Here is a 27,468-nt window from a genome sequence, read left to right as displayed (position 1 = left end):
CACCTCTGGCTGTATGCCAGTTCTTGTGTGCATAAATAAATCATTTTTTAAAACTTAAAAGAAAACATCAAATTCCTTGAACGAATCTGAACAATTCAAATACCATCTCCCATGTGCTTTCAATCCAGCAACTCTAGCTCACACAAGCGTTAATTTCTTCCCTCTGGAAGAGATTACAAACTCTGGGTCTTTTCTGGAGGAAACAGCGCTGGTTTGTTTTTATTTCTGAGATTCTAGAGTAAATGGATCAGGGGGGTGGCACAGGGTGGGGGGAAGCCTAACCTGTAACAAAGGGGAAATAGAACACACATGGAGTGGGGGGGGGGCAGGGCCTTCAGGCCAAAGTGGCACAATGGGAGGAAGCAAAGTACAAGTGGACCTTCTAGGAGAGATACCCGCAGCTGGGAGTTGGTTTGTTTTTTTTTAAGATTTATTTATTTATGCATACAGAACTAGGGTACAAGCCAGAGGTACAGGGGCGGTGAGAGGATTCACCAGAGACAGAATGGGGAGCAGAACAGGCAGGTCGACAAAGTACACTGCTGAGGGAAGCAGCAGGCCGGTCAGGAGAGGTCTGCTGCGCCATGTGGGTCAGCTCCAGGCGGGGGATCGAACTCTCACTGAAGTGGCTGTGGCCAGCTTGCAGTGCTGAGTCCTAATCCGTTGCTCCACCAGAGAAGGCCCCCAGCTGGGAGTTTTTAAAGGGCAGGGTTTCTTCCATTACTGGAGGCTTTGTATAGAGCCTCGCTGGGCAGGTGGCTTGGTCTTTAAAGGTAGTGATGGGTTTCAAGAGGTGTAGCTGCTGTGCTGTTCTTGCTTGGTTTGCTGAATGCAAACTTCCCTAGTTCATTAAGTCTCTTCACACAGAGTTGGGGTGAGAAAGCAAGGACATTGTTCTACCTGGTAGTAAAGCACCACATTGATAGAATGCATCTATTAAGTTCAGAGTCCCTGACAAGGCTGCAAGCCCAGATAACATTTTAAATTTTGTGGAAGTTCTACTTTAATAAGGCATTTACAATCTAGTTGAAGTTACTGAAATTTTGTAATATATGAAAAGTACACTCATTGTCCACATGCAACTCAACACATTTTCAAAAATTGAATACACATGTGCAATCACTCCCCAAAGTGTAATTTTTAGAAAAAGGTCCTCTATATTCCACTCTGCTTAATATATTAAGCCAAATTAACTTTTACATAAGAATATAAAATTTTTCTGGAATATAAAATTTCCCCTGTAGTGAGTAAATTGCTTTTCCTTTTCTGTTTTATTCTACCATCTTATTGCCCTTTTCCTCCCAGTTTTCTGTCCAGTTTGCAGTCTTGTCCAAACCCTGCAAAGAGTCAGTTCATGGGAGCAGAGGGGTCTATTATATTACACTTATTCACAGTCTCACTTATACCTTATACCAGGTGATATGCCAGGTGCCCAAACAGATTAGCTCTCATTTATTTATTTATTTATTTATTTATTTATTTATTTATTTATGCATATAAGAACTGGGGTACAGGCCAGAGTTCAGGGGGTGAGCAGATGTACCAGAGACAGAGTGGGGAACAGAACAGGCAGATGTACTGAAATAGGTTGCTGAGGGGAGCAGCAGGCGGGAGAGGAGAGGTTTGCTGTGCCCTGTGGGTCAGCTCCCTGGTGGGGGATCGAACTCGTGCTGCAGTGTCTGGGAAGCGCTTCATAGTGCTGTGTTTTAACCTGTTGCGCCACCAGGGAGGGCCTGCTTGCCTTTTCATGCCACCCCCTGTGCCCTTCCCCACTAACCTGAGAGAAGTAGCCCCTATTTGTCCTGGTGCTCAGTTTTTCTCACCTCACTTGCCTCTTTTAAATACGTTGCTTTTATGTTGGTATTGTCTCCAATCTTTTGTCATGGCTTCATCTTCTCTCCCCTAAATCCTTCCTTTACCCTCCCCTGTTTGTTTATTTTTGGCAGAAAACCCTTCTATTTTCTAACAATTAAGGAAGTATTCAACATAAATTAAAACCATCCCTTTCAAAAGCGCTTTCATAATATGTTTTAGAGCCCAGCTTCCCCGGACAGTTGTTTGAAAACCATCACAGAGATCGGCATTGTCTGAACTCGGTGTCAGAGTGCTCGCTTTGTCTCGGCCTTGTGTTAATTTTTCAGTTGTGAAGCCACGGTTGTGTGTAGCTGTTTAGCATGTGGCCTTGGAGTTAGCACTTGACTTCTCTTTGAAGCAGCCTTGATTCTGAAAACGACAACTTTAAAAACCACAGGGAATGTGAAAATTACAACCTAGATTGCAGAATACCAGTCTCTTCAGGGCATAAAAGCAGCACTGAAATGTTCTCACTTGTCCATAAAGGGTTTTTTATCCTCAGAGACATCGTTCTCCATTCCTGCTGCTTGAAGTATCTTCTTCTCTTCACTTAGTTAAGCAGCAAGTTTTTGTTGAGCACCCAATTACACCCCCACTCTGATGTCAGTATTCTAATAAATAAAAATATTTAAGACATGCTGTCTGTCTTCTTGGAGCTGCTAGTTTAAGTGATGGGGCAAAAACAGTACATTAAAAATTGAGAGGGGAGCCCTCCCTGGTGGCGCAGCGGGTTAAAGCACAGCCCTGAGAATCTAAAGCCACTTTCACATGAGTTCGATTCCCGCTTGCCCCGGAGGTGACCACATGGCGCTGCAGACCTCTCCTGACCCGCCCGCTGCTCCCCTCAGCAGTGTACTTCGTCGATCTGCCTGTTCTGCTCCCTGCTCTGTCTCTGGTGAAGACTCTCACCGCCCCTGAGTCTCTGGCCTGTACCCCAGTTCTGTATGCACAAATAAATCTTTAAAAAAAAATTGAGAGGGGGCCCTCCCTGGTGGCACAAAGGGTTAGGATGCAGCACCACAAGCGAGCCACCACTGCCACCACTTCAGTGCCAGTTTGATCCCTGCCTGGCTGGAGAGGTGACCCACAGGGCACAGCAGACCTCTCCTGACCTGCCCACTGCTCCCCTCAGCAGTGAATTTCAGGACACCTTTTGCTCCCAACTCGGTCTCTGGTGAATCCACTCACCGCCCCTGAACCTCAGGCTGGAACCCCAATCTGTACGCATAAATAACAAAAAATCTTTTAAAAAAACAAAAATTGAAAGAATATATACAAAGTGAAGGTACCACTTGTAAGTTCAAACAAGGGAGAGGTCTTTATAGATCATTAGTTGAGACACCTTCAAAGAGGGGTTAGTATTTAAAGCAAGGCTTTAAAATAGAACCCCCTGCCTCGTGCGCCCCTTTGTGCATCTGAGGACCAACCACCTGTTCCCTTTCTCCAGGCTGGCACAGTCTCATCTTGCATCAGACTCTTTTAATTAGCCCTTACTCCAGAAGTTAGGGCTGCAGTTTCACCCCGTTGGTCCTGGAAGCCAAGTTCTGGTGTGCAGTGAGCAACCTTTATGACTGTTTGAATGAGGTCTGTTTTTTACCAATATTCTGGATTTCTCCAGGGAATGAAAGGGAGGGCTAGTGTGAGGAACAGCATGAGGAAGGAATAAAGATGAGCATGAGTGAGAATGTTCTGTTTTGTTCTGTGTGGAAATGGAGATAAGTAAAAGACAGGAGAAAGGATTTTCTGGCCAAAAGTATAATTGCTTTTCTTACCATCCTTTCCAGTATGTAATATTTTCCCCAATAAATATTAATCAAATAGCTTTCTGTTTGCTGGCTGTGAACCTTTTAGGGAAAGTGTGTCCATTTATCTGTTCTGTAGATGATAGTGGAGTTCTTAGAAATGCCACGCTCAAAAATACTTCCATGTCAACCATACAAGTCAATTCAGACTGTTGGAAGTGTACATCTAAATATATGATTTATAGACTTTATTATACTGGTTATTATATACTTTATTGAATTGGTTATTAACTTTATTTTACTGATTACTAACAGAAGCATTTTGTCAGAAATAAGTCATCTGCTTAAACATAAGCTTCACCTTAACATAACTTCTTTATTGAAACGTTTCCCCTCTCCTCCCCCTACAAATGTAGTATATTCCCTTTTGAAAATAATTTGAGTAATAAAAAGTTCTTTTAAGAAGAAAAGAAGCATCATTCATAAGTTATCATAGGGGCAAGCAACATTTGATATTCAGGGAATGAATTCTTAACATTTAATAGTTATCGAGTGTATAGACTTTTATAGTTGCTCTTAAAATATTATATGAATACTTGACTTTTTCTTTCTTTCTAAATCCTCTTAATTCTAAAGCATCATTCCGACTCCCTCCTTAGCTCGTACACTTCTCTCCCATTCGCACATGTTCCCACGTTATATAGACGCTTCTCAGGGCCTTTGAATTTTTTTTCAATGTACTAGGAGATCACTATCAGTTCATTTCTATTCCCGTACTGGCCCCTAAATGTAGCAGTTCCTTCTATTGTACTTTTGCCTTCCCTCTGGGTTTAACATGAGTCTGGGAAATCTGACTCAGATATATATCCAGGAAAGGTTGAAATCTGCTTTCATACACAATCAAAAGCTATTGAGTACTTGCTGGAGGCAAGTATTGCTCATACTTGACACCTTATAAGGTGTGCGGCTTTATGTCATGATTGTGGGCCAGCAAATGACAATTTAGCTAAAAATGAATTTGGTCTACAAAATAGAAGTTTTAAAGCATCATATACATTTTTTTTATTCTTAATTAAAATGGAATTGTTCTTGCCTGCAGAAGTACACAGAGTCTTAATTCATTTTGTCATAAAAAACTTGCTTTTATTAATTATGGCCCCTTCACTGTTGTCACTGTGGCTGGCATGCCTTCACTGTTCATGATGTCCTGGGCTCCAAGATTCATGCATTGTCACACTTCTTCAGCTGTACGCCGGCTCCCCAAGGAGCACTGTCATCATTTCCACTTTACACTCAGGGAGCAGAGTCATGTAGCTAACTCAACACGTAGTCATTCAGCAGAGCTAGGATATGATGCTGCAGTCAAAGGAGGTCTTTAGAGCTCATGCTTTTAAGCCTATACTATAAGTAAAATGAAAAATACTACCAAAATAAGGAAAACATAACATGAAACTGTGAATGAACTAAAATATTGAAATTGCCTTTCAGCTGACAGTAAAATAAAGTGCTATGGATTCTAATGTCCCAAGAGGTCCCAAATATTTTCACACTTTACAACATGTGTATGTTGCTCTTTCCATGGAGAGGTAACACATGTGTCCCTTCCCCTTGGGTCTGATGATTTTAACAAGTGTAATCCTGGGTATTTGACATTTTGTGACTTCTGAGCCTAGCCATTCAGAAATCTTCACATGGGGCCCTCCCTGGTGGCATAGCCAGTTAAAGCACAACACTAAGAAGTTGAAGCCACTTCATCATGAGTTTGATCCCTGTCCTGGAGGTGACCCACATCGTGCAGCAGACCTCTCCTGACCCGCCCCTGCTCCCCTCAGCAGTGTACTTCGTTGATCTGCCTGTTCTGCTCCCCACTCTGTCTCTGGCGAATCCTCTCACCACCCCTGCACCTCTGGTCTGTATTCCAGTTCTGTATGCATTTGGAAGTGGCTTTAGCTTCTTAGTGCTGTGCTTTAACCCACTGCACCACCAGGGAGGGCCATAAACAATTAAATCTTTAAAAAAAAATCCTCCCATGGTTGGTGGAATGCGAAGGTAATTTCATGGGGAAAGAAGAGTCTTTTTAACACAGATGGTGCAGTGAGAACTAGATACCTGCATGCAGGAGAAAGGGCTAAGCATCAAGTCATACCTTATTAAGAAGTTAGCTCAAAATGGTTATGACTAGATGTCATAAATGAGCTATAAAACTCAGAAGAAAGTCATCCTAGTCAGTGATTTCCAAAATACGACACACAAAAAGATCACAACAAAAGAGAACAATGGATAAGTTGGACTACATCAAAACTGAAAACTGTAGGCTATAACCAATACCACCAAGTAAGTGGAAATAAAAACTCCTTAGGTGGTTTTGAGGTGTTTTTTTACTTAAAAACAAAGAAAATAAGTAAGTTAAAAAAACCCCCGCAGAATGAGAAGGGAATATTTGCAAATCATATGTCTGATAAAAGACTTGTGTCCCGTAAATGTGAAGAAGACTTACAATTCAATTTAAGGATCTGAACTCATATTTCAGTGATGCACAAAGGACATGAAACACATGAACGCATGCTCAGTATCATCAGTCATCAGGAAATACAAATCAAAACCATGTTAAGATGCTATTTTACATCCTCTAGGTTGACTCTAATAAAAGGAACTGACAATAACAATTGCTGATGACTGGAACTTTCATACTTTATTGGTGGGAGTGTAAACAGTATAATTGGGAAATAGTCTGGCAGATTCTCAACATGTTAAAGTGTTACCACATAACTAGCAATTTCACTCCTAGGTTGACATCCAAGAGAAATGAAAACATGTCCACACAAAAGCTTTTGTTATACGGATGTTCAAAATCACATTATTTATAATAACCAAAAATAGAATCAACATAATGTCGATTTACCAATAAATGGATAGAGAAATATTATTTGGTAATAAAGAGAAATGAAATACTGTATCATTGCTATATGTAACTTGAAGGATTAAGCTAAATGAAAGTTGTCAAAAAGAACCACAGATTATATGAGTCTATTTAGGATAATTTCATAGATGTAGCTAATGATAGGTGTTCGTCCAGGATTGGAGTAATGGGGAAGAGAGAAATGATTGCTAATGGGTGTCAGGTTTCCTTTTGGGGTGATGGAAATATTCTTACTTGGGTTGTAATGATGGTTGTACAACTCTGTGTATGTACAAGACGCCCAGTCTGGCACTCTCTGCCTGCAGCTGCCTGAGTAATGTAAGGAAGAGCAGTAGAGGAACTGGCCAAGAGCCCCAGGCAGCCCACACAATACATAATTAAATGGTGGTTTTGGAGTAGCTTGTTCTAAAGCAAAAGATAATTGGAACAAGCAGTAGTCAGGCAACTTCTTTCTTTACTGCTGTGACTACATATTACTATGAAGATCAAATCCCATAAAAGATTTGTCTTTAAAGAGAGACCTAGATGGGAACATTGTTGTTTCAAGGGGAAATGAAGTGAGGAAGAGTTCAGGGTGTGGGGCACGTTTTAAATAGCAGGCTGAACCACATCCAGGCAGGTTTCCAATTGGTCTCTTTTCCAACGTTCACACTGGATGAAATAGCAAACTAGCCACTGGTCCAGAAAACCCCATGCTACTCACCAGGAGTTTTCTGGTTACAAGACTTGACACAAACTAGCCCCCAACTTGTCCCCACCACAGCCTGTGAGGCAAGCTGCTAAGCAAGAAGGGGACTACTGAGAATTGGGACTCTGTTTGTACCTTAAATGGAGTCATTTTAAACAATGTCTTAAATAACAATGTATAGCAGGGGTGAGCATACAAATGAGTTTCATTTATTGATTCAGCAAACGTTTTTTGAGGACCTATTGTATTAGGAAATGACTGTGAGACACATAGATAGGACCTGGTTTTAGAAAATGTATTGATGGCCCTCCCAGGTGGTGCAGCAGGTTAAAGCGCAGCACTGCAAGCGAGCAGCAGCCACTTCAGTGCGATTTCAATCTCCTGTCCCAGGGGTGACCCACATGGCACAGCAGAGCTCTCCTGCCCCGCCTGCTGCTCCCCTCAGCAGTGTGCTTTGTCGATCTGCCTTCTCTGCCCCCAACTCTGTCTCTGGTGAATCTTCTCACGTCCCCTGCACCTCTTGCCTGTACCATAGTTCTGTATACATAAATAAATAAATCTTTAAAAATAAAAATAAAACATTGGTAAAAAAGCAGGTGATTGTGTAGGACCCTAAAAGGGGCCTTGTAGGGGAGCCCTGAAGAATGACACATGGTCTAGATTTGTGGGCTCGACTAAGACTTCGTAAATAAAGCAATGTCTACATTTGGAAAACTGAGGAGGCAGATTTTCCTCTTTTGCGCCACAACATGGAGACATGGGGAGATTCCCTATTTGGTCATGTGCTTGGACCCTTCACCATGCAGACTCCCAGATCTAACACTATGTGGCTTTCTTCCATATAGTTTATTTCGACAGCCTTCCAAGATTCATTCACAGCTCCGGTAGGTCTTGTCTCTGTTGGTGGGGAGACATATGTTTGCCACTGTCCATTCTATGAAGGTATTTCCATGATCAATTCCTATAAAACAAATGAAATAGGCAAAACAAAGTCAAAAACAAATCATCCCAGAATTTAGTCATTTATAACAACAGTGATATATCATTTTTCCTGTTTCCACAAGTTATGTGGTAGTTCCTTTCCTAGCTTCAACTGGGCTCATTCTTAAGAGTTTGTTTAATACTCTTGTGCTGGAGCACCCAGGCTGACTCATTTGTATCTGAGAGAGGGTACTGGCTGTTGCCTGAGGTGGTACTGACATGTCCTGAGCATGTCCGTCCCCATTCCAGGGAATGGGGATAGAAGTATCAGCCTTGGAGGTCAGTTATGCCACTTCTGGTTCCTTTGCTTGATCAATGCAAGTTACATAGCCAGACAGGGGAAATAAACTCAACCTCTTGACAAGAGAGGCAGTGAAGTCATTGGAAAGAAGCATGAGAGCTGCTGTTGTGTCTGTCTCTGTGCGTAATCAGTAGAATGTCTGGAATGTCTGTGTTGTTGTAAATATGACAGTTGTCCTCTCCACCTTCTGGAAGACCCTGGTCATTATTATATTAAATACAATTCTTATTGTCTGTTACAACTCAGCTGTTACTAACCCTGAAAAAACAGCCAAGCAGTTGTTTTAAAGATGGATTAAAGTACAGAAGAGGACTGCCTTGAGGAGCAGTGTAAAGGAGATTTAAAAATGATTTCTATTGTGTGCACAATAAGAAAGCTACTTGTGGTTCAAATAACTTTCATAAATACCTTTAATATAAAAGCATATATACTTAAATGTTCACAGATTTTTCCCTCTAAAGATTTTTGATGATGGCAACAATTCAGTAAGAAAGTAGAATAGATATTAATCTTCCTTATTTGACAAGTGTTCAGGGACACTGCAGCAGTGAAGAATGATGTGATTTATCTGGGACAGGAGCTGTATCTGCCCACTTCCCAATCCATGCCCATTCTATGGCTTCCAAATATTGGGACTCTTGAGAATTCTGTTGGGGGGAGAGGGGACACAAAAGAGTCTCTCCATAGTCATCAGTTTGTAGCTATTAGATATACATTCTCCTGTCATGAGGCGGGGGCTGATTAGTTTAGCATAGCACTTTGTACACACACTGTCTTTAAAAAACTGTTTCAGCCATACGCCCATCGGGTCCTCAAACAGCTGGGTGAAGCTGTCATTATAATGGAGAAAAGAGAGACTAGAAGGAGGACAGGTGACTTGTCCAAGTAAACATGGTCTCCAGGGAAGCTGGTCCAGTTCTCCTATAGGAAGGAGGATGAGGCTCTAAGGCTGAAGTGAAGTCATATGAGTAGACATTCAAGGACATAGGTTCAGTTACCCCCACATGAAATGATTTATAAACATGTGTAAAGTGCTTGTTAGTATCTCCTTGACCTAGAGCCAGCCTTCTCCCCAAAGTATTCAGTGTTGTAAATTAATTATCTTTATTTGGATGAGAATTAACATTTTTTCATAGCGATGAAGGGGGTGTTGGATCATATGAGCCCTAAGGCACTTCCTGCTCTAGAGTGACAGTCCAATTTGGATTGTATATGATTGTGTAAGAAGAAAAAAGAGAAATAAACTTCCATGTAGAAGATAAGAATTTACCAGAATACTTTTAAAGAGGTGATGACACAATGACTGTGGATCTGTTTTTCACTGAACAAACTGACCAAAGTCTTATCGATAACATGAATTCTGTAGTATTGGCACTAATGATTGAATAGGGGAGGTAGTCTTTAATCTGACGATCACAAAAACTGTATTAAAAAATTGACAGTACTGGAATCCTGTTGCATCTCAAGGGGTTCAAGCCTTTCAAGTCCAGGGAAATGAAAAGGATGAAATTCCAGCTCAAATGTAACTGAGAAAGAGCAGCAGACAGACAGGAGGAATCCGGTGCAGGATGATGTTCCTGTAGCTCAGGGAAGTGACCGATAACATCTCATGTTATGAATGTCTCTTAACATGAGGACTTGCCAATTGCCTGTCATAGGTAGCTATGTGGGGGATCACTTAAGTTTGACCCTCGGGAAATTATTTCAGAAGCATGGGGAGGCTAGAAGCCGGAGAATTAAAGAATTGAAGGATGCTAGGGAAGGTAGATGTGAGAAACAAACCCTATGGAGGTAGGGGAATTGGAAAGGAGTGACTTAGTTGTCTTAGTCAAAATGCTTTAGAAATATCATAAACTGGATGACAGAAAACAATAAACCGTGGTCTTTTCAGTCTGGAGACTGGGAAGTTCAAGATCCAGGCAAGGGAAGATCTGGTATCCGGTGAAGGATCACTCCTCGCTTTCAGGGTCTTCCTATTTGATCATCAGAGAGAGAAAGAGAAAACGAAGTCTCTGATCAGTCCTTTTTGTTGTTCTTGAAGGGCTGTAACTTCACTTGGGGGAATTACCTTATCTCCACATACCACAGTGTTGGGGATTAGCGTTTCCATCTGAGGAATTGCAGCCTTTCCACAAGGATAGCAAAATGGAATAATGGCTTCAGGAATAAAACCCTAGCCTTTTTAAAAGATAGGGTGGAGTTTGGTCAGGAAACTGCAACTCCTTTTCAAGAGGGCTAAATGGACTACTCTCCACCAGCAGGACAGTTTTGGATTGCAGTTCCAGTTTCTTTCTAATTACTAGGAGAATTTTTTTTTTATTTTATTTTACAAAAGTTTATTTTTACATCATTTTGTACATTTTTTTTCCCATCTCAATTGTAATCCCCAAGGGTTTCCCATCACCAAGTCACCCGTGTGCCATCACCATAATCCCGTGCACTTCCCTCCCCACCCCCCTGTTTTTGATCCCATTCCCCATACCAGGAGAAACTTTTAATGCTCACTTCTGGAACAGATGCCTCTCAGGAATGATGTGGCGTGGCAATCTGGAGCTGCCACATCTATCTAGCAACTTTGCTTTGATTTGAGCCTTCCCCGAAGCCTGGGATGTAGGGTTTCAAGTGAGCAGTTTTCCTTTTGTTTATTTGTCTTCCCTTACCTCCCTCCAGGCTGATGAGCCCTGAAAGCACACTCCTGCAGCCCAGGGAAGAAGAAGGTGTCAAGTACGAGCGCACCTTCATGGCATCTGAGTTCCTGGACTGGCTGGTTCAGGAGGGTGAGGCTACCACGAGGAAAGAGGCAGAGCAGCTGTGCCACCGGCTGATGGAGCACGGCATCATCCAGCATGGTGAGTGCACAGGCCACCTTTTGCTGCCAGAGCAAACTGAGCGCATGACAAAGGCTCCCAGGGACCCTAGATTATTAAAGGGTGCATGCTCCAAATGGATCTGTGAGCACAAAGACAAAGGAAGCTGACTTATGTGAAAGATCTTCAATAGAATGGCACATATCGAAAAAGAAGGCTATTCCTAATAATAATTTTCCAACAAAATCCCCAAATTTCCTAACTCCTCATGGGCAATTGCCCAGCCGAGCTCGTTTGACCAGAAGCAGGGCCACTGAGACTTACATGCTTGCCACAAGTCAAACACACCTGGCAGGGAATCACAGAAGGCGCTTAGATGGGTCAGACTGTGGGATAAAAGGGGAGGTTCAGAATTCAGAATGTACCAAATAACCCTCCATGGAGACAGGACAGCAGCTGCCATGGTGTCTCTCAAGGTCCACGTATCTCTCATCCATTCATCTCTTTCAAGTGTCTACTTCCAAGTCCATGGGTACAAGTCAAAGCCAGAGAAACAAGAGCCCCTGAGCCCACGTGTTCTGTGTTCATATTGTCACCTGCTGCTCAGCTTAGCTCCTGATTCCCAGTAGCTCTCAGTGCCTCATGGGACACTGTGACTGTGGCCCAAGGAGGTGGTGTGTAAGTGGGGGTAGGAAATGGCAGCTGTTCACTGTGCTGTCCCCCTTTTATACATCCTATAACAACCAACCTTCAGATCCCAGGATTTTCAAACCAAACATATTTATTACTCACTCATGGGTCTGGATGTCAACTGTCTCTTCCTGAGTCCAACTTAGCTTGTCTCCAGTTTGGGGGTCAAATTCAACTATGTGTTCCATGACTTCTCAATCAGGGATCTAGACAAAATGAATATCTACTGTCTGGGACATACTGTTTATACAATAAAATGATGAAAGTCGCTAAGAGAGTAGCAGGTTCTTATAGAGTCTCCAATAGCTTCTCCTTGGATGTGATTAACATCACAACTACCAAATCTAAGTGGCTATTATCTGATCAAGTCAAAATGGGCAGTAGATGCCTCTCAGGAGATTGTTTGCTAGGGAAGAATGAAAATTTAGCCAAAGACTTTCACAAAAGTTTCACTTTCCTTTGAGGGCTGATTCATGATTCAGTGTAACTCACTGATTACAAACTATGTTTATTGTCTAATACTGTGTAAGAAATTACCCCCATGCTTAACGCTATTAAGAGTTTCTTATCTCGCATAGTTCCTGTGGGTCAGGAATTTGGAGACTTAGTTGAGTGGGTTTGGCTTCAGGACTCTTAACATTGTAGTCAAGATGGTGATCAGGGCTGTAGCTTGACAGACTGTAGAATTTGCTTCCACGGTGTCTTACCTGTCTGTCTAACAAGTTGATGCTGGCTCTTGTTAAGAAACGTTAGTCCATCTCTCTGTGTACTTCATAAGGCTGCTTGGGAATTTTCTTGACAGGGCAACTTGACTTCTTCTGGAAGGAATAATCAAAGAGAATGCAAGAGAGATAAATGCCTCAACATCTTCTAACTGAATGTGGGAACTCATCCCTGTCCTTTCCTCGATACTCTGTTAGTTACTATAGGGAGCAAGTGTCTGCCACCCAATGTGTCATAGGCAAACAATTGATTTCACAGAAGAGGTTCTGAAGGCTTCCCTCCCTCCTCACCCTCCCACTCCCTTCCTAACCCTCCCCTCCCCCACCTCTGCCTTAGCTAAGCTATGTCAGACGACACCCCATACTACATGGGTGAGTTAGACATGCTCTGTGTCTCTCGTGAGTGTGGGAAATAGACATGTGACTATAGACTTAGCTTTTTTCTCTTACCAGTGACTGTCTGATGCTTGTTGGATTATTTTCCAGCTTAGAAAAACCTAGAAGGATGATTCCCCATGTACCAGTTACCATTTCAGCATTATTCAATGTGAGAAATAGGGCACTACATCAGTGTGAGAACCAGGAGGCAAGGATCACTGACACTACTGCAGGAGGTTATTACAAGAACGTAGGTTCCAGAATCCCATTTCCACCAGTTGTTAGGTCCTTAACTGTTTTCATCAGTAAAAAGGGGATGCCCTCCTAGGGTGGGTATAGGAGGAAATTGGGTCAATATAAAGCTGTTGGTTCAGTGCTTTGCTCTTAATAAGTGCTCAGTCAATTTATTCCTGTAACTACAAGGTATGGATTGGAAACAGTGAAGACAGGCCTGGGACCCTGTTGGGTATTTCAGTCTGAGTCAGCATGAAAGGTAATGCTTGTGTCGTTCTTGCCACGAACTCCCTCTGCCCCTCTTTGAAGTGGGCTCGGGATTTCTATCCCAGAAGTTAGGAAGATTGCAATGGAATTACAGAGATGAAAAAGAACCTTTCAAAATTATTTGGAGCAGTGGTTTATAAACGGCAGATTGCATTACTTACGTGGGCTGTGAAATAAATTTAAATAGTCATTTCAAGAATTTATGAAATATTAAAAAATAGGTTCTTAGCACTCAAAAAGTGGTCCATAGACTCCCAGTGTTATCTGGGAGCATGCTAGAAATTCAGAATCTTTAACCCTACCCCATCCCTGCTGAATCCGATCTACATTTTAACATGATCCCCATTTTAACATGATTTGGATGCACATTAAAATCTGAGAGACACTGGTAGGCTTAAATTTGAATTGAATGTATTAGAGCATATTTTGGAAAAAATTTCAGTTAGGTATATATTGTATAAACATGGACATATTGATGAACATATTGATTTGCTACATTAAAATTGTCACAAAACTGCTCGAAGCTTTTGTGAAAGTGGCATTAAAGGCCATTCAGTATTTTCTGGTTGTTTTCTCTATCATCATCATGATGAAGCTCACAATACGTCATGCATGGCTTAATGCGTCTCCTGTTGGACCCAGTTCTGAGACTGAGAAGGTGGTAAAAACAACAGTGTTACTGAGGCCCCTGGTCTTAAACAACTTTGTGTCTTGTTGGAACTAATGGAACTAATAAGTGGATTCTGAAACAATGAGGGAAGCAGTAGAAGATGGATAGTGTATTTCATTTCTTTCTTTCCTAGAATGTCCCAGATATTGTTCTAATCATTTACAAATAATTTATTAAACCTGTAAAGCAGATATTTTTGTTGTTAAATTTTATTAAATTGTTAAATTTTATCTTATTGTGGGAAAAGCACATAACGTGAGATCAACCTTCTTAACAAATGTTTGCATGGACGATACAGTATTTCTCACTGTAAGGCAGGTATTCTTATTATCTCCATTTTGCAGATAAAGAAACAGGCACCAGTAGGTTAAATGATTTGTCTGAAGTCACCAGGCAGTAATGTCTGAATGGCTATTGCTGCTGATTAGCGTAAAGTCAGACTTGGGTGGAGTGACTGGGGCTTTGCACATCAATAAATACAGTGTATGATTAGACGTAGTCCTGTCTTCTTTGCTGCAGACAGAAAAAGTCAGGCAATACCATGTCCTAGGAAAAAAAAACCAGTCTCAAATTATGATCTACTGTGCACCTCAGCATAGAGAGAAGGCTGAGGCTGCCATGAATTGTTTCCAAATGATTTCCAAAGAGTGAGTAATTATACTTCAATTACAGTATAATTTTGTAGTGCTATAAACATCAGTGCCGTAAAGTCACATCGTAAAGGATAAAACAAGCATTTCTAGTAGCAAATCGCAGCTGCTGAAGTGTACTTTCCCTGGTGGTGGGAGGACTGAATATTCTCTGTATAGAGTGGGGGTGCTGGGTTTCCCCAGCGGCACAGAGGTTCAAATCTCAGCACCATCAAGCTGTTGCCAGCCACTGTAGTAGGAGCTTAATCCCTGGCCAGGGAGCTGACCCACATGGCACAGCAGACCTCTCCTGTGTCAGTGCTCCCCTCAGCAGTGGATTTCAGTAGCTCCACCTGTTCTACTCCCCACTCTCTCTCTGGTGAGTCCTCTCACCCCCCCCCCATACTTCTGGCCTACACCCCAGTTCTTGCATTCATGCATAAATTTAAAAAATCTTAACAAAAGAGTGGGGAATCCAAGAGGGCCCCAGTTGCCCAGCTCATTGGTACTTCACACATGTTGCCCTTGAGTGTAGGCAATGTGGCCACATGTGTGTTAGAGCTGATGATAAACACCAGTTAGTGTCTCCAGCAATGCTGCAGATTGTCCAGGTAATTCCCTGGTTTGAACATGAAAGAAAATTAGCTTTTAGATTTCTTACCAGTTTCTTGATAAAGATGGGTTCCTAAATGGAAAGCAGCTATCTTATTAATCCTCTCTAGCATCATTTTGAATAGTGAATGATGCTCTGTAATCATGAGAGGAATTGTTAGATAAATAATAAACTTCGACACGTGTTTATGTGTGTGGACTTACATGGATATATTTATATAAATGTTGTGTGATGACCAAGTACGTAAATACATCAACTTTTCATAGATTGGATTAAAGGTTTTATAAGATTTAATATATTTTAGTTTTAATCTGTACATACTCACATACATGAGTTATATATCTCTAATCACATTCATCCTCATGGTCTTTCTAGATGGTATTGGTATTATTTTACAGTGAAGATATTTGAGATTTGAAATCTTTAAGACATTGTCCTTAGCTTGCAATGCTAACTAGTAGTTACTAGGTATTTGTGGAAGTTTTCTTAGGTAGATATATCTGTAGTAGGGTGAGGCTGTCTAGCACAGTGGGATGAACACAGTCCTGGAGGGAGACAAACAGGACTTAACTTTCACTTACTGAGGAAGCCAGTCAACATCTCAGTGCTCCCAACTCTGAGGTTTTCAAATTTATGACATTAGGCCCACACTTTATACCTCTCAAATTGTTTTTCTTTTTTGAGATCCACATGTGCCAAAGGGCTCAACATATAGTTGGACTCATGGCTAAGAGTTCTTGTAATGAAAGTTATAGGAAAAGGAAAGTTTTAGGAAAGGGGGAAGTTCCAGGTTCCCTGCCCCACCCAAAAGGAGGGTGGAGCTGAGCAGAGAAAAGGAGAGAAGAGAAGGAATCTAAGGAGAAGAAGGAAGCAGGATGGAGAGCCAGAAGGAGACCTGAGGAAGCCCCATGGAGCAGCAAGCATGTGATGAAGAAACCGGGCTTGTTTCCTGGCCCTGGACTGGTTAAGGCAAATGTGGGTGAGAGACCTGTAGGGAGGTGACTCTGGCAGTGTTTATATTGATTTTGATGTTGCTCTTTTCCTCCCAGACTTGCCTGGCCATTTCTGACACTTTTCTATGGATCCCGGCCAGAAGGTGCTTTAGGCTCGTGGTGGGCTTTCAGGCCTTGGTTTGGACCGATCCCTTTTGGGTGAACTTTTGCCCACAAGGGGATGGGTAACTTCAGGTGTTTGATTTAGAAATTATATTCTTTGTCTTCTGTGTTGTAGAGTCACTGTATTCAAGTTCCTTTTCATTAAAATCTTACATGTTTTATCTTGATGTGGCGGATGGCAGAACCTATTTAGAGCAGGCAGCTTTGGGGGTTCAGGGGTGCCCCTCTCTCTCTCTGCCCTGTAACAAAAGGACACAGAGAAGGGTCTGTAGAAGAAAAAGATACATCATTTGTTAACTAGAGAAATCCAGGGCAGGGGTCCCCGTTCTCCTCCCCAGAGCACACAGACCCAGCCCCTTCCTACACAGGAGTCAGCTACAAAGTGCATGCATTATCCAGGGACTTTCTCTCTTGAGACTTAGAGTACAAGGAATTTTTTGGGAGGTTGGGTGGGGGATCTGCTTGGCCAGCCTTCCAGAGGGAATGTATGTGTCCCCATAAATCACAGTTTGTACAATCGAGGCAGAATTCAGTGCCCCAGGTGGGCAGCTCTGCCTATCAGTAACTTAGGGAAGCTTTGAAGAGTCAAGTTTCCGTTAGCCCTAGGCCAATCTCAGGAGCAGGCCCTTCTTTATCTGGCTGCTATGGTAACTTTCCTGCGCTGTTAGGGAATGAAATGATAAAAGTTAGAGAAAGCTTTTAGCACAGCATGTACCTCCTATGGCCCTCACATGCCAGCTGTTACACACGACCTGGTAAAATGTGGATCTTAGTTAAAATGTGTGGCGCTTCTATTCTGTGCAAGCCCCTGTTCTAATCACTTCGCTCACTGCTTCATTGATTCCTCCCAGTGACTCCATGAGTTAGGGGTCATAATTATTCTCATTTTCCAAGAGGAGGTTCAGTAACTTCCAGAAGACAGAGCTAATAAATTGTAAATTCAAGATTCAAATCCAGATAATCTGGCTTTTTAAAATAGTTTATTCTTACATCATTTTGTGCATTTTTTCATATCAGTTGTAATTTGGGCTTCCCATCACCAAATCACCCCTGTGCCATCACTATAGTCCAGTGCATTTCCTTCCCCCCACAGTTTTTGATCCCATTCCCCATTCCACCCCCACAAAATGTCTCTGGTATATAGCTGTTCATTATTATTATTACTTTCTCTCCTGGTCCGTTATACTCCTGCTATGAGTGAAGCCATCCGGTATTTTTCCTTTTCTTTCTGTCTTATTTCACTAAGTATAATCTTTTCCAGCTCCATCCATGTTGCTGCAAAAGGCATGTGTTTATTTTATTTTTGGTTGCTGAGTAATATTCCATTGTGTGCGTGTACCACATCTTTTTAATCTGGTTGTCTACTTTTGGGTATTTGGTCTGTCTCCATGTCTTTCCAATTGTAAATAAAACAGCAGTAAACATGGGGGTGCAGGTATCTTTTTCAATCAGTGTTTTTGTTGGGTAGATACCTACGAGTGGGATTGCTGGGTCATATGGAAGCTCCATGTTTAGCAGTATGAGGAACCGCCAAACTTTTTCCATAATGGTTGTACTCATTTGCATTCCCACCAGCAATGCAGAAGAGTTCCTTTTTCTCCACATCCTCACTAGGATTTGTTTTTGCTAGTTGTTTGAAGATGTGTCGTTCTCAGCGGGGTGAGGTGGTATCTCATTGTGGTTTTAATTTGCATCTCCCTTATTACGAGTGATGTGGAACATTTTTCCCTATGCTTGTTGGCCATCTGCATTTCTTCTTTAGAGAAGTGCCTTTTTAGTTCTTCTGCCCATTTTTTGATGGGGTTGTTTATTTTTGTTGAGTTTCATCAGTACTATGTTTATCTTTGTGATCAATACTTTATCGCTAGCTTTGTGTGAGAAAATGTTTTCCCACTCAGTGGGGTGTCTGTTTGTTTTTGTAATGTCTCTTTTGCTGTACAGAAGCTCTTTAACATGGTGTAGTCCCATCTATTTATCCTTGCTTTCACTATTGTTGCATTGGGTGCTCTATCTTTAAAGATGTCGCTGAAGTATATGTCATGTAGTGTTTGGCCCATTTTTGCTTCCAGATATTTTATGGTTTCCATTCTTATGTCTAGGTCTTTAATCCACTTCGAGTTGATTTTTGTGGATGGTGTGAGGTAGTGATCTAGTTTCATTTTTTTGCATGTAGTTGTAGTCTGGCTTTTTAACCCTAAAGAAGATTAAATGCTAACTGGAGTTAGGAAAAGCATTCTTAATTTATGGTATCAGCTCAAATAGTCTGGCAGCTATTACAACTCTATAAATTGTGAGTCCTTAAATGTATGATTCCCTTTCTCCAAACAGTGACCAGGTATCTTGAGGTTTTGTGCTGCAAATGAAATGACCCCTCAACTGCTTTTGCTGCTCTCCAGCTATTTTATCCTTAAATGGAGGAAGCTAGAAACAGAGAATCACAGGGTAAATTGCTCACAGCTGCAGCAGCTGACCCTGTCTAATCAGGAGAACTCTGCTGTGTCTGGGCATATAATTCCTTCGTTTAAAGATTTTGTTAAAGTCCTTTGTAATTTCAACACTTCATCAATCCCTCTCTCTTTTTCTTTTGTTTTAAAACTATGTTGGTATAACATTTTACTTTGCATGCCAGATCCAGACAGAAATTAGCCCATCTTTCCAGTAATTAAGATCCTTGACAGAGCTCAGCCTAAGCTGGGAATAGCTTAGCTAAAGAAATAAAGCGAGAAGGGTTGGGAAAGAAGAAAAGAATGTAAGAAAAAAGAAATAAGGGCTCTGAAGTTTGAAGGGCAAAATTGTAACTTGCCCAAGATCATTTGACAATGAATAAAAAATATTTTGTTACATGACACCATGATAAGGAAGACTTTATTTAAGACTATTGCAATAGGCGTATTGCAATAGGTGAGAGAGATTGTCACAACAATGACAAGTGTGTCGTTATAGCCAAGAAATAGAGTGTAGGAAAATTACTAATAGGAGAGGTCAGGGGAAGGATGGAGTGTGTTTTTGCAAAAATCAACAGAATTCTTACTAAAGGGGGGCCAAGAGCATCTAAGATGGAGGATAAAGGAGTTGTTCAAATACCAAAAGCCATACGATATCAAGGGTGGAGGGATCCTCACTAAACTAACTTAACAGGATTCTTTGCTGAGACTTGGCCAGGCAGATCCTTTGACCTTGACCTTGGATAAAGGCCAAGGTCGCAGCCTAGTTGAAAAGGGGACTTGGAGGAATGATACTAACTCAGAAAAAGGAGAGTCTTTGTCCAAGGCAACCTATCCTTGCTTGCCTAACTGCCCAACCTCTTCATCAAGACTCCCTTGCTAACATTCTCTTATTTTTTGTATTTGCTAGCTTCTTGCCACCAATAGATATAGAGGTGTTTGTTTTTTTTAACCATTACAGATGGTACCCAGTATCTTAGTCATTCTTTACTCGTAACTGAAATGTAAATACTTTGAGGATAGAGAAATTGCTTTTCTCCATCACTGTATCCCCAGGACTTAAGCATTTACATATTAGTTCCTGAATGAAAACTATTCACTGAATGAATGACAGTAATTACCACTTATTGAGGACTTGCCATTTGCTGGCACAAGGCTGGGTATTTAAACCAGCTAGAGTTCTTTGAATATAAGCAATCCCTGATCACCAGTTGTTTCAAATCTATGGCAGAACTAGCTGACAGATAAGAGAAACATTGAAAAATCAGCTGCCTGAAGAAGAACTAGAGTAACTAAAGATCTGGGTGGCCAGGAGATAGTGACTTAAGGGATAATCCCTCCAGGACCCCTTTTTGCAGGATAAGTCCCTCTGGCTATATTCTCCCCATTTGGTGACTTTCTTCAGAGGTTCAACATTAGAGACCAACTCTCTTTGGGTAGAACAGGATCTCATACCCACTTCTTGACTCTGGATGAAAGGACCTTTGATTGGCAGACTTTCCAAGTAGGGAAGAAAGTGTGGTTGCATCAAGAAAAGAAACTATATTTCTTAATGTTCTGTTACCACAGGGAAGTGAGTGCTGGGAAGATTAACTAATTCATTTAATCCTCCTAAATGATCAATGCAGTTAGTAACATTATCCCTGTTGTTTTACATAAGGCCATTGAACTGATATAGTCATTCTTATCTTCTGCATATTAACTCTGAATAGAAAAAGTAAGATTGGCTAGAGTATTTTCTTTTTTATTATTATTATTATTTTTAAAATATTTATTTATGTATATAGAACTGCGGCACAGCCAGAGGTATGGGGGATGAGAATATTCACCAGAGACAGGATAGGGAGCAAACAGTAGATGGACTGAAACACACTGCTGACGGGAGCAGCAGGTGGGTCAGGAGAGGTCTCCCGTGCCATGTGGGTCACCTCCCTGGCCGGGAACTGTGCTGCAGTGGCTGTGGTAGCTTCATAGTGCTGTGCTTTAACCTGTTCTACCACCAGGAAGGGCCCTGGCTAGAGTATTTTTTAATCTACCTTCAATATTTAACATCTTTACCAGTAGCAATAATGAATACCTTTTTTTTTTTTAACTTTCTCAATTAAATTTAGAATTTCTGGGAATTTTTCCACTTTGATCTGCTTTGACTGTCTTATTTTTTATTGGACTGAACCTCAAGCAGTAGGAAAAATGGACACAGCCAGAATTCTTTTGCAATATAAACATACGGAAATAAGGTTGCTTGCTAAAGTCAAGGACTGACACGCTGGCACATATAATACAGTGTTGATTTTGTTTAAAGGAAAACAGCCCTAAATTTTCAATGGTGTGAAAAGAATCAGCTATGCCTTATTTTATGTAATCGCTCCTAACACGAGGGCTCGCACTTTTGTGAATGTGTCAAAGCTACAAACATTTCTTTCCTTCCTTGACACTAGTCTCACTTTTGTCAGTGGTCCAGAAATGAGCCCTGTAGATGCAGCCCACATCTGACCTAAAGACTGGGCTCTTGCCCACTCCCACGAAGGTCTCAGAGAGGTTGTTACCGATCCCCGGACAGCCTGCTCCTCGATGTGAGTAGCCGTGAGGCTTGTACAGCAGCACAAAGACATCTTAGCCACAAGCACCTATTTCTGGGCAGTTGAATTGCATAGAAAGTAGCAATATCATACTTAAGTGGGCAGCTTGCCCTGATGTGGCCATTTTATTTTATTTTTTTAAGATTTATGTATTTATGCATACAAGAAGTGGGGTACAGGCCAGAGGTGCAGGGGTGTGGGTGTGTGATTCACCAGAGGCAGAGTGAGGAACATAACAGGCAGATTGACTGAAATACACTGGAGGGGAGCAGCAGGTGAGACAAGAGAAGTCTCTGTACCATGTGGGTCAGCTCCCTGGCTGCGGATCGAACTCATGCTGCAGTGGTTGCAGGTCGCTTCATAGTGCTGTACTTTAACCCATATGAACATCTGCTTTTCCCCTCTAGGGGGCTAGTCTATTCAGTCTTGTAGTGAGTGCACAACTGCTGAGTTACTGCACAGGAGGGCAGCAGCAAGTTAGTGCACTGACCTTTGGGGAGCAGTGAGATGGAGGTTTTGGACTTTTGCACCCAGTGCTTCCTGGGTAAGACTTTATTCTAATACCTGCTGTGTCATATTGGACGGCCTTTGTGTTATTGACCCTGCAGGATTTATCTGGCTACTGGCAGATGCCTCTTTATCCTCCCAGGCCACTTAGAGCTGCTTCAGCCTTCCCCTACAGGTGAAGTCTGAAAAGGCCCCATAGTGCTGACTGTCTGCTCCTCCAATGGGAAGCCTGCGTATGGCTGACGTGGACTGAGAGTCTCCGTGGACCAGCAACTCTAACAGACCTTTTGCCCCTGTTATTTCATTGTTCATTCAATTTGTTTCACAGATGAATAAAATTGAAGGTCAGTGTAGTTGAGGACCTTAGTAAATAGTGAAGTTGGTGTTCCACCCAAGGCTATCTGAGGCTAAAGTGCTGTTCTCTCGGCTGCCATTACGGCCTTTGTATAAGCGATGCTACAGCAGTAAACATTTTGTCCTGATGAAGAATTTTGTGGAAAATGTGCCCAACCAAATTGCTTTCTGTAACCTGGAGACAGGAATAAATGAGGGAGAAGCAGACGCTTTTCTTGTATTTATAAGGTCAGCTGCCTCATCCATTGGCATGATTGCCTTTTTGAAAGCGACAGTCGAGGCGATTAAGGGATGAGATTCCAGTTAATCTGTCAGTATTTCTGTGTTGGACTGTCTAGTTAATAACCAGGGGAAGTGGGACAAATTTGCCTTGGGTAATCCTCATCTGTAAAATGTGAATAACTCTTACCAGTGCAGGCCTGAGGATGAAATGATGTAATCAGTGTTTGGCCCAATGTGTCACTCAACAAATGCCACATGGTACTAATGTCATCACCAACATCGACCTCCTCCATGTCATGGTGGGCAGAGCTTAATAATGGCTTTATAACCTTATTCATGCTCAATGCTGAATATACTAACTGATCAACACCAAAGTGCTTCAATTAGGCATTGAATATATGCCAACAATTCCAAAGATCTAGACTAGAGTTACAGATAGAGTGCACTGAATTCTATCTGAGGTATTCCATTTGAAAAATAAATTTATTTTTAGGGCTGTCCCTGGTGACACAGAATGTTAGGACTCAGCACTGCAAGCGAGCCGCAGCCGCCTCAGTGAGAGTTCGATCCCGGTCCCAGATGTGACCCACCTGGCATGGCAGACCTCTCCTGAGCCATCTGCTGTTCCCCTCAGCAGTGTACTTCATCAATCTGCTTGTTCTGCTCCCCGCTCTGTCTCTGGTGAATCCTCTTACTGCCCCTGCTATACCCCAGTATATACCCGGTATATACTGGGCTATACCCCAGTTCTATATGCATAAATAAATAAATCTTTTTTTAAATAAATAAATAAATTTGTTTTTAGCCTTCTCTGCTCCTGTAGTACAATCTAGTCTCTGAAAAATAATTTCATTTCTGAAAAGCATACCCATGAACAATAGAGGTGCTGGTCTAGGAATGCCCCCAGCTATCATTTAATGATGCAGAGAGAAGAATAAGCCCCACTCTGGCCTTCCCTCTGCTTATTACTTTTCCATTTCTCAAGCAAGACAAAAACAGCAGGAACCTGGACCACCACAATGTTCTATTTTCATTTCCTCTTTCCTGCTATCTGCTCCAAACCTTTCTGCCTTTTTTTCCTATCCCCTCTGTTCCCCTCAATCAATTAAGTCAGTTTAATTGGGTTCTAACTTTGTGAATGTGAAGTGTTTTGAGTTAGTAACATCAGTTAATAGGGCTTTATTTTCTAAAATCAATATCATGTTCTCTGTCCTCTTCTTAATGTTGTCAGGGCGCAGGAAGTCATTATTTCAGTTCTCTGACTCACCACCGTTACTGCCTTTTGAAGAGCTTTGAATCCCAAGCACCTAGCCCTGGCCTTAAGTGGCACAGGCACTTAGACACAATTGCTAATGTTCTTGAAGCAAGGACTTTTCCTGCTTCAGGGAACAGGGCACTTGTAACTACTGCATAACTACTGCATCTCTTTGGCATGGTTTGAGATAGGCCCAAGTTCTTTTTGAAAATAGCTTTCATCTTCTATCATAGTTAAGACTCAACTCATATTCTTCACCAAACTCAATGATGAAAAAGCATAATATTGCTATTTTTTAGCCTTGACAGCTTTTGTAATATGCAACACAAAATGACATCAGATAATTGGACTCTGTAGGCCTGTGATTAGCAGAAGGAGACAAAAGAGTCGCAGTCATCCCCGATATGGGAAACAACTCAAAGATTTGTCTAGATTTGCTTTTTGAAGTAGTGAGTCCAAAGATTACATCTGCCACCTACTTATCCTTCAAGTTAATCACTGCTCCTAAATAAACCTCTGCGTGTATGTGGACCTTTTAGGGAGAGTTCTAGGGGGCAGCAGGAGATGCAAGCCAGAGGAAATGAGTTAGTGGTGGGATGGAATGCTATTTTGAATGGCCCACAGAAAGCCCTGCCCTCCTCATTGTAGACAGGTTAAGAGGTGAGTGCATTCCTTTGCTGTGGAATGCAGGGATGAAGAGAATGCTGATCCCACAGCAACTGAGCGTCTCTATCTTTTAGCTTGAACACCAGCCGTGGCCTCCCCAACCTCATCCATGCTGATCTTCTTCCTCCTTGGGCTAGTCCTTATCCTTACTCCCTCTTATCTAACTCTCACCCCTCTTTCATGTTCTACTAAATTGCTCAAGTGGGACCCACCCTGGTGGCACAAGGGGTTAAAGCACAGCAGCACCATGATGCTCTCTGTAGCACAAGTTAGATCCCCAGCCAAGGAGCTGATCCACATGGTGCAGCAGACCTCTCTTATCTCACCCACTGCTCCCCTCAGCAGTGTATTTCACTCAATCTGCCTTTTCTGTTCCCCATTCTGTATCTGATGAATCCTCAACCTCCACCCCCACCTCTGGCCTACACCCTAGTTATGGTAAGTATAAATAAATACATATTAAAAAAATTAAAAAATAAATTGCTCATGTGACTCCAAGTCAAAGACTGTTCCTTAAAAGTGTTTGATGATGTGTCCTCCAGGGACTAGTGGATGAACATTTCCTGCCCTCCCACTCTCCTCCCCTTCACTGCAGAATTCAGTTCACTTATCTCTCGATGCCTGTTGAGTGACATCATTTATGAGCTGACATTTCAAGGATAGATGAAGTATGTGACCCTCCTCCCACCAGCCAGATAAGCAGCCTGCACTGTATTTTATATCCAGCTGAACTTGCAGGGATTGTACCATGTGTGTGAGTGGAGTAGAAGTCCATGCTTTTCCCTTTCAAATGATTGGGATTTTAATTTTTCTTGAAAAATATATCGCTACATTGTCTACAAAAAGAATGCGTCTGTATCTTGTCTCTTTATTATTTTGGTAGACAACATGACATTTCTCTCCTGCTGTCTGAAAAGTAAGGGCATTCAAACCATCTATTTTATCTCCCTCTTAAAACCAAGCCAAACCACAGAGATCCCAAAGGGGATTTGGAAAGTACCAGAAATTTATTCATTGGACATGTAAAGAAAGTCAGCTTCCATTACAGTTGTTGATAAGAGTACAACTAGCACATTAGATATTGAACATAGTCATTGAACCTGGCCTCCTCCTCCGCTTTACAGTCAATATTCTCACAGAGCAAAAAAGGAAGTTAAGGTATCTGTATCACAATATTTGCTAGAATATGAGGTCCTATCTAGCATTAGAGTCTGAAAAGGGCATATTTGGCACTAATCTGGTGTCTCAAGATTTAGAGACAGCAATCACTGTCCTTTGACTTTCTCAGTCTATTTATTTCTCCAAGTTTTCTTTGTCTTAACTCACTCATAAATTTCTTGCATTCCTTTGACTTCTGAGATTTAAATATCTTCCAGGGGGGTACTTGCTAAGCTTGACCTGGAGAGCTGGTTAAGACTCCACATCTTTTACGAATATATCGGAGATAGACTGTTTACCCTCTTAGTTATACCTTAGCTGAAAAGATATAAAACATTGGAGAATGGGTATGAATTAGTTGTAAACTAGTTGGGTAGAAATTAAACTCTAGGTTGGTACTTAAAGCCTGCGGAGACATATGATTAAATCAGCAACTACATTGCCGCAGAAGGAAAAATATTTTTAAAGTGCTTTTGTCTGTTATGGATTTGTTTGGCTTCAGATTGCTTTTCGGATTTATTGATAGATGAGCCAGTATTTTGTGTAGTTCCCTGTACAAAGAGAAAATAGTAGGTAATTAAAAAGGTATACAGAGCAAGGTATTGTAACGTTATTATTGGTATTGTTTTAAACAGCTTTACATGCCCTGCCATAATGTTCATTTTACAGAGTATGGTTTGGTATTTGGTGTGTTCACAAGTGTGTGTAATCACCCCCACAGTCAATTTTAGAACCCTTTCCTCACCTCAAAAAGTAATCTCATATTAGAGTTGACTTTTCCCTAATCTCCTAGACCCTACCAGCCACTAACAGCCACCCATCTAGTCTATCTATACAGTTATTTCCTTTTTGCAGGTATGTCATATGAAAGTAATAATTATATGGCCTCTGTGTGTATATATATATATATATATATATATATATATATATATATATATATATATATATTGCAACTCTGTGAGTCTGTAATTATTTCAGAATAATTGAAAAATGCATAGACATCTTGCAATGGAACAAGGCCTGGGCTAGGTCCATGGGATAGGCTTAATTGGGGGTGAGCTTGGGCAAAGTTCCCCCAGAGGAATGAATCAGCATATTTTTTTAAGTGCATGACCCATGAAAAGAATCTGGGCCCATTTGTGGGTAGACGATGGAAGCTCATGTGGCATCTGAACGACTCTACTTTCTTGAGACTTTTGCCCCCGTTGGCTGGACTCAGCTGGCTGCTGTGCCCGGAGGTCAGGACGCCAGTCATTGTCCTCTCTTATGTCTTCCCCGCAGTGTCCAACAAGCACCCATTTGTGGACAGCAATCTTCTCTACCAGTTCAGAATGAACTTCCGTCGGCGGCGAAGGCTAATGGAGCTGCTCAGTGAGAAATCCCCCTCATCCGAGGAGGCGCACGACAGCCCCTTCTGCCTGCGGAAGCAGGGCCACGATAACCGGAAATCGACCAGCTTTATGTCTGGTATGTTGGTCCTGCTGTTTGTGTTTTTGTCTTCTGAGAGGTGCTGTAGTGATAACTCACCTTTGTGAAATTCTGTTCTCTAGTAAATCTTTATGACCAAAAAGTGTGTTAAAGAACGAAAGAAAGAAAGAAAGAAAGAAAGAAAGAAAGAAAGAAAGAAAGAAAGAAAGAAAGAAAGAAAGAAAGAAAGAAAGAAAGAAAGAAA

The 27,468-nt window shown here is 41.7% G+C and overlaps 1 protein-coding gene across 1 annotated transcript in view; it reads left to right on the top strand.

Annotated features, from left to right (window-relative positions):
* The window catches only part of DEPTOR (DEP domain containing MTOR-interacting protein), a 110,050-nt gene that overhangs the window by 49,429 nt on the left and 33,153 nt on the right, over positions 1 to 27,468 (top strand). The window contains exons 4-5 of the mRNA XM_004679616.2: positions 11,157 to 11,335; positions 27,078 to 27,263. Coding sequence (XP_004679673.1) covers positions 11,157 to 11,335; positions 27,078 to 27,263 — 365 coding nt within the window. The remainder of the gene's footprint in view (positions 1 to 11,156; positions 11,336 to 27,077; positions 27,264 to 27,468) is intronic.

The sequence above is a fragment of the Condylura cristata genome, unplaced genomic scaffold, assembly GCF_000260355.1.
Source record: "Condylura cristata isolate star-nosed mole 26May11 unplaced genomic scaffold, ConCri1.0 scaffold00009, whole genome shotgun sequence".
Lineage (NCBI taxonomy): Eukaryota > Metazoa > Chordata > Mammalia > Eulipotyphla > Talpidae > Condylura > Condylura cristata.
Note: the sequence above shows the minus strand (reverse complement) of the source record. Positions and strands in the feature narration are given on the sequence as shown.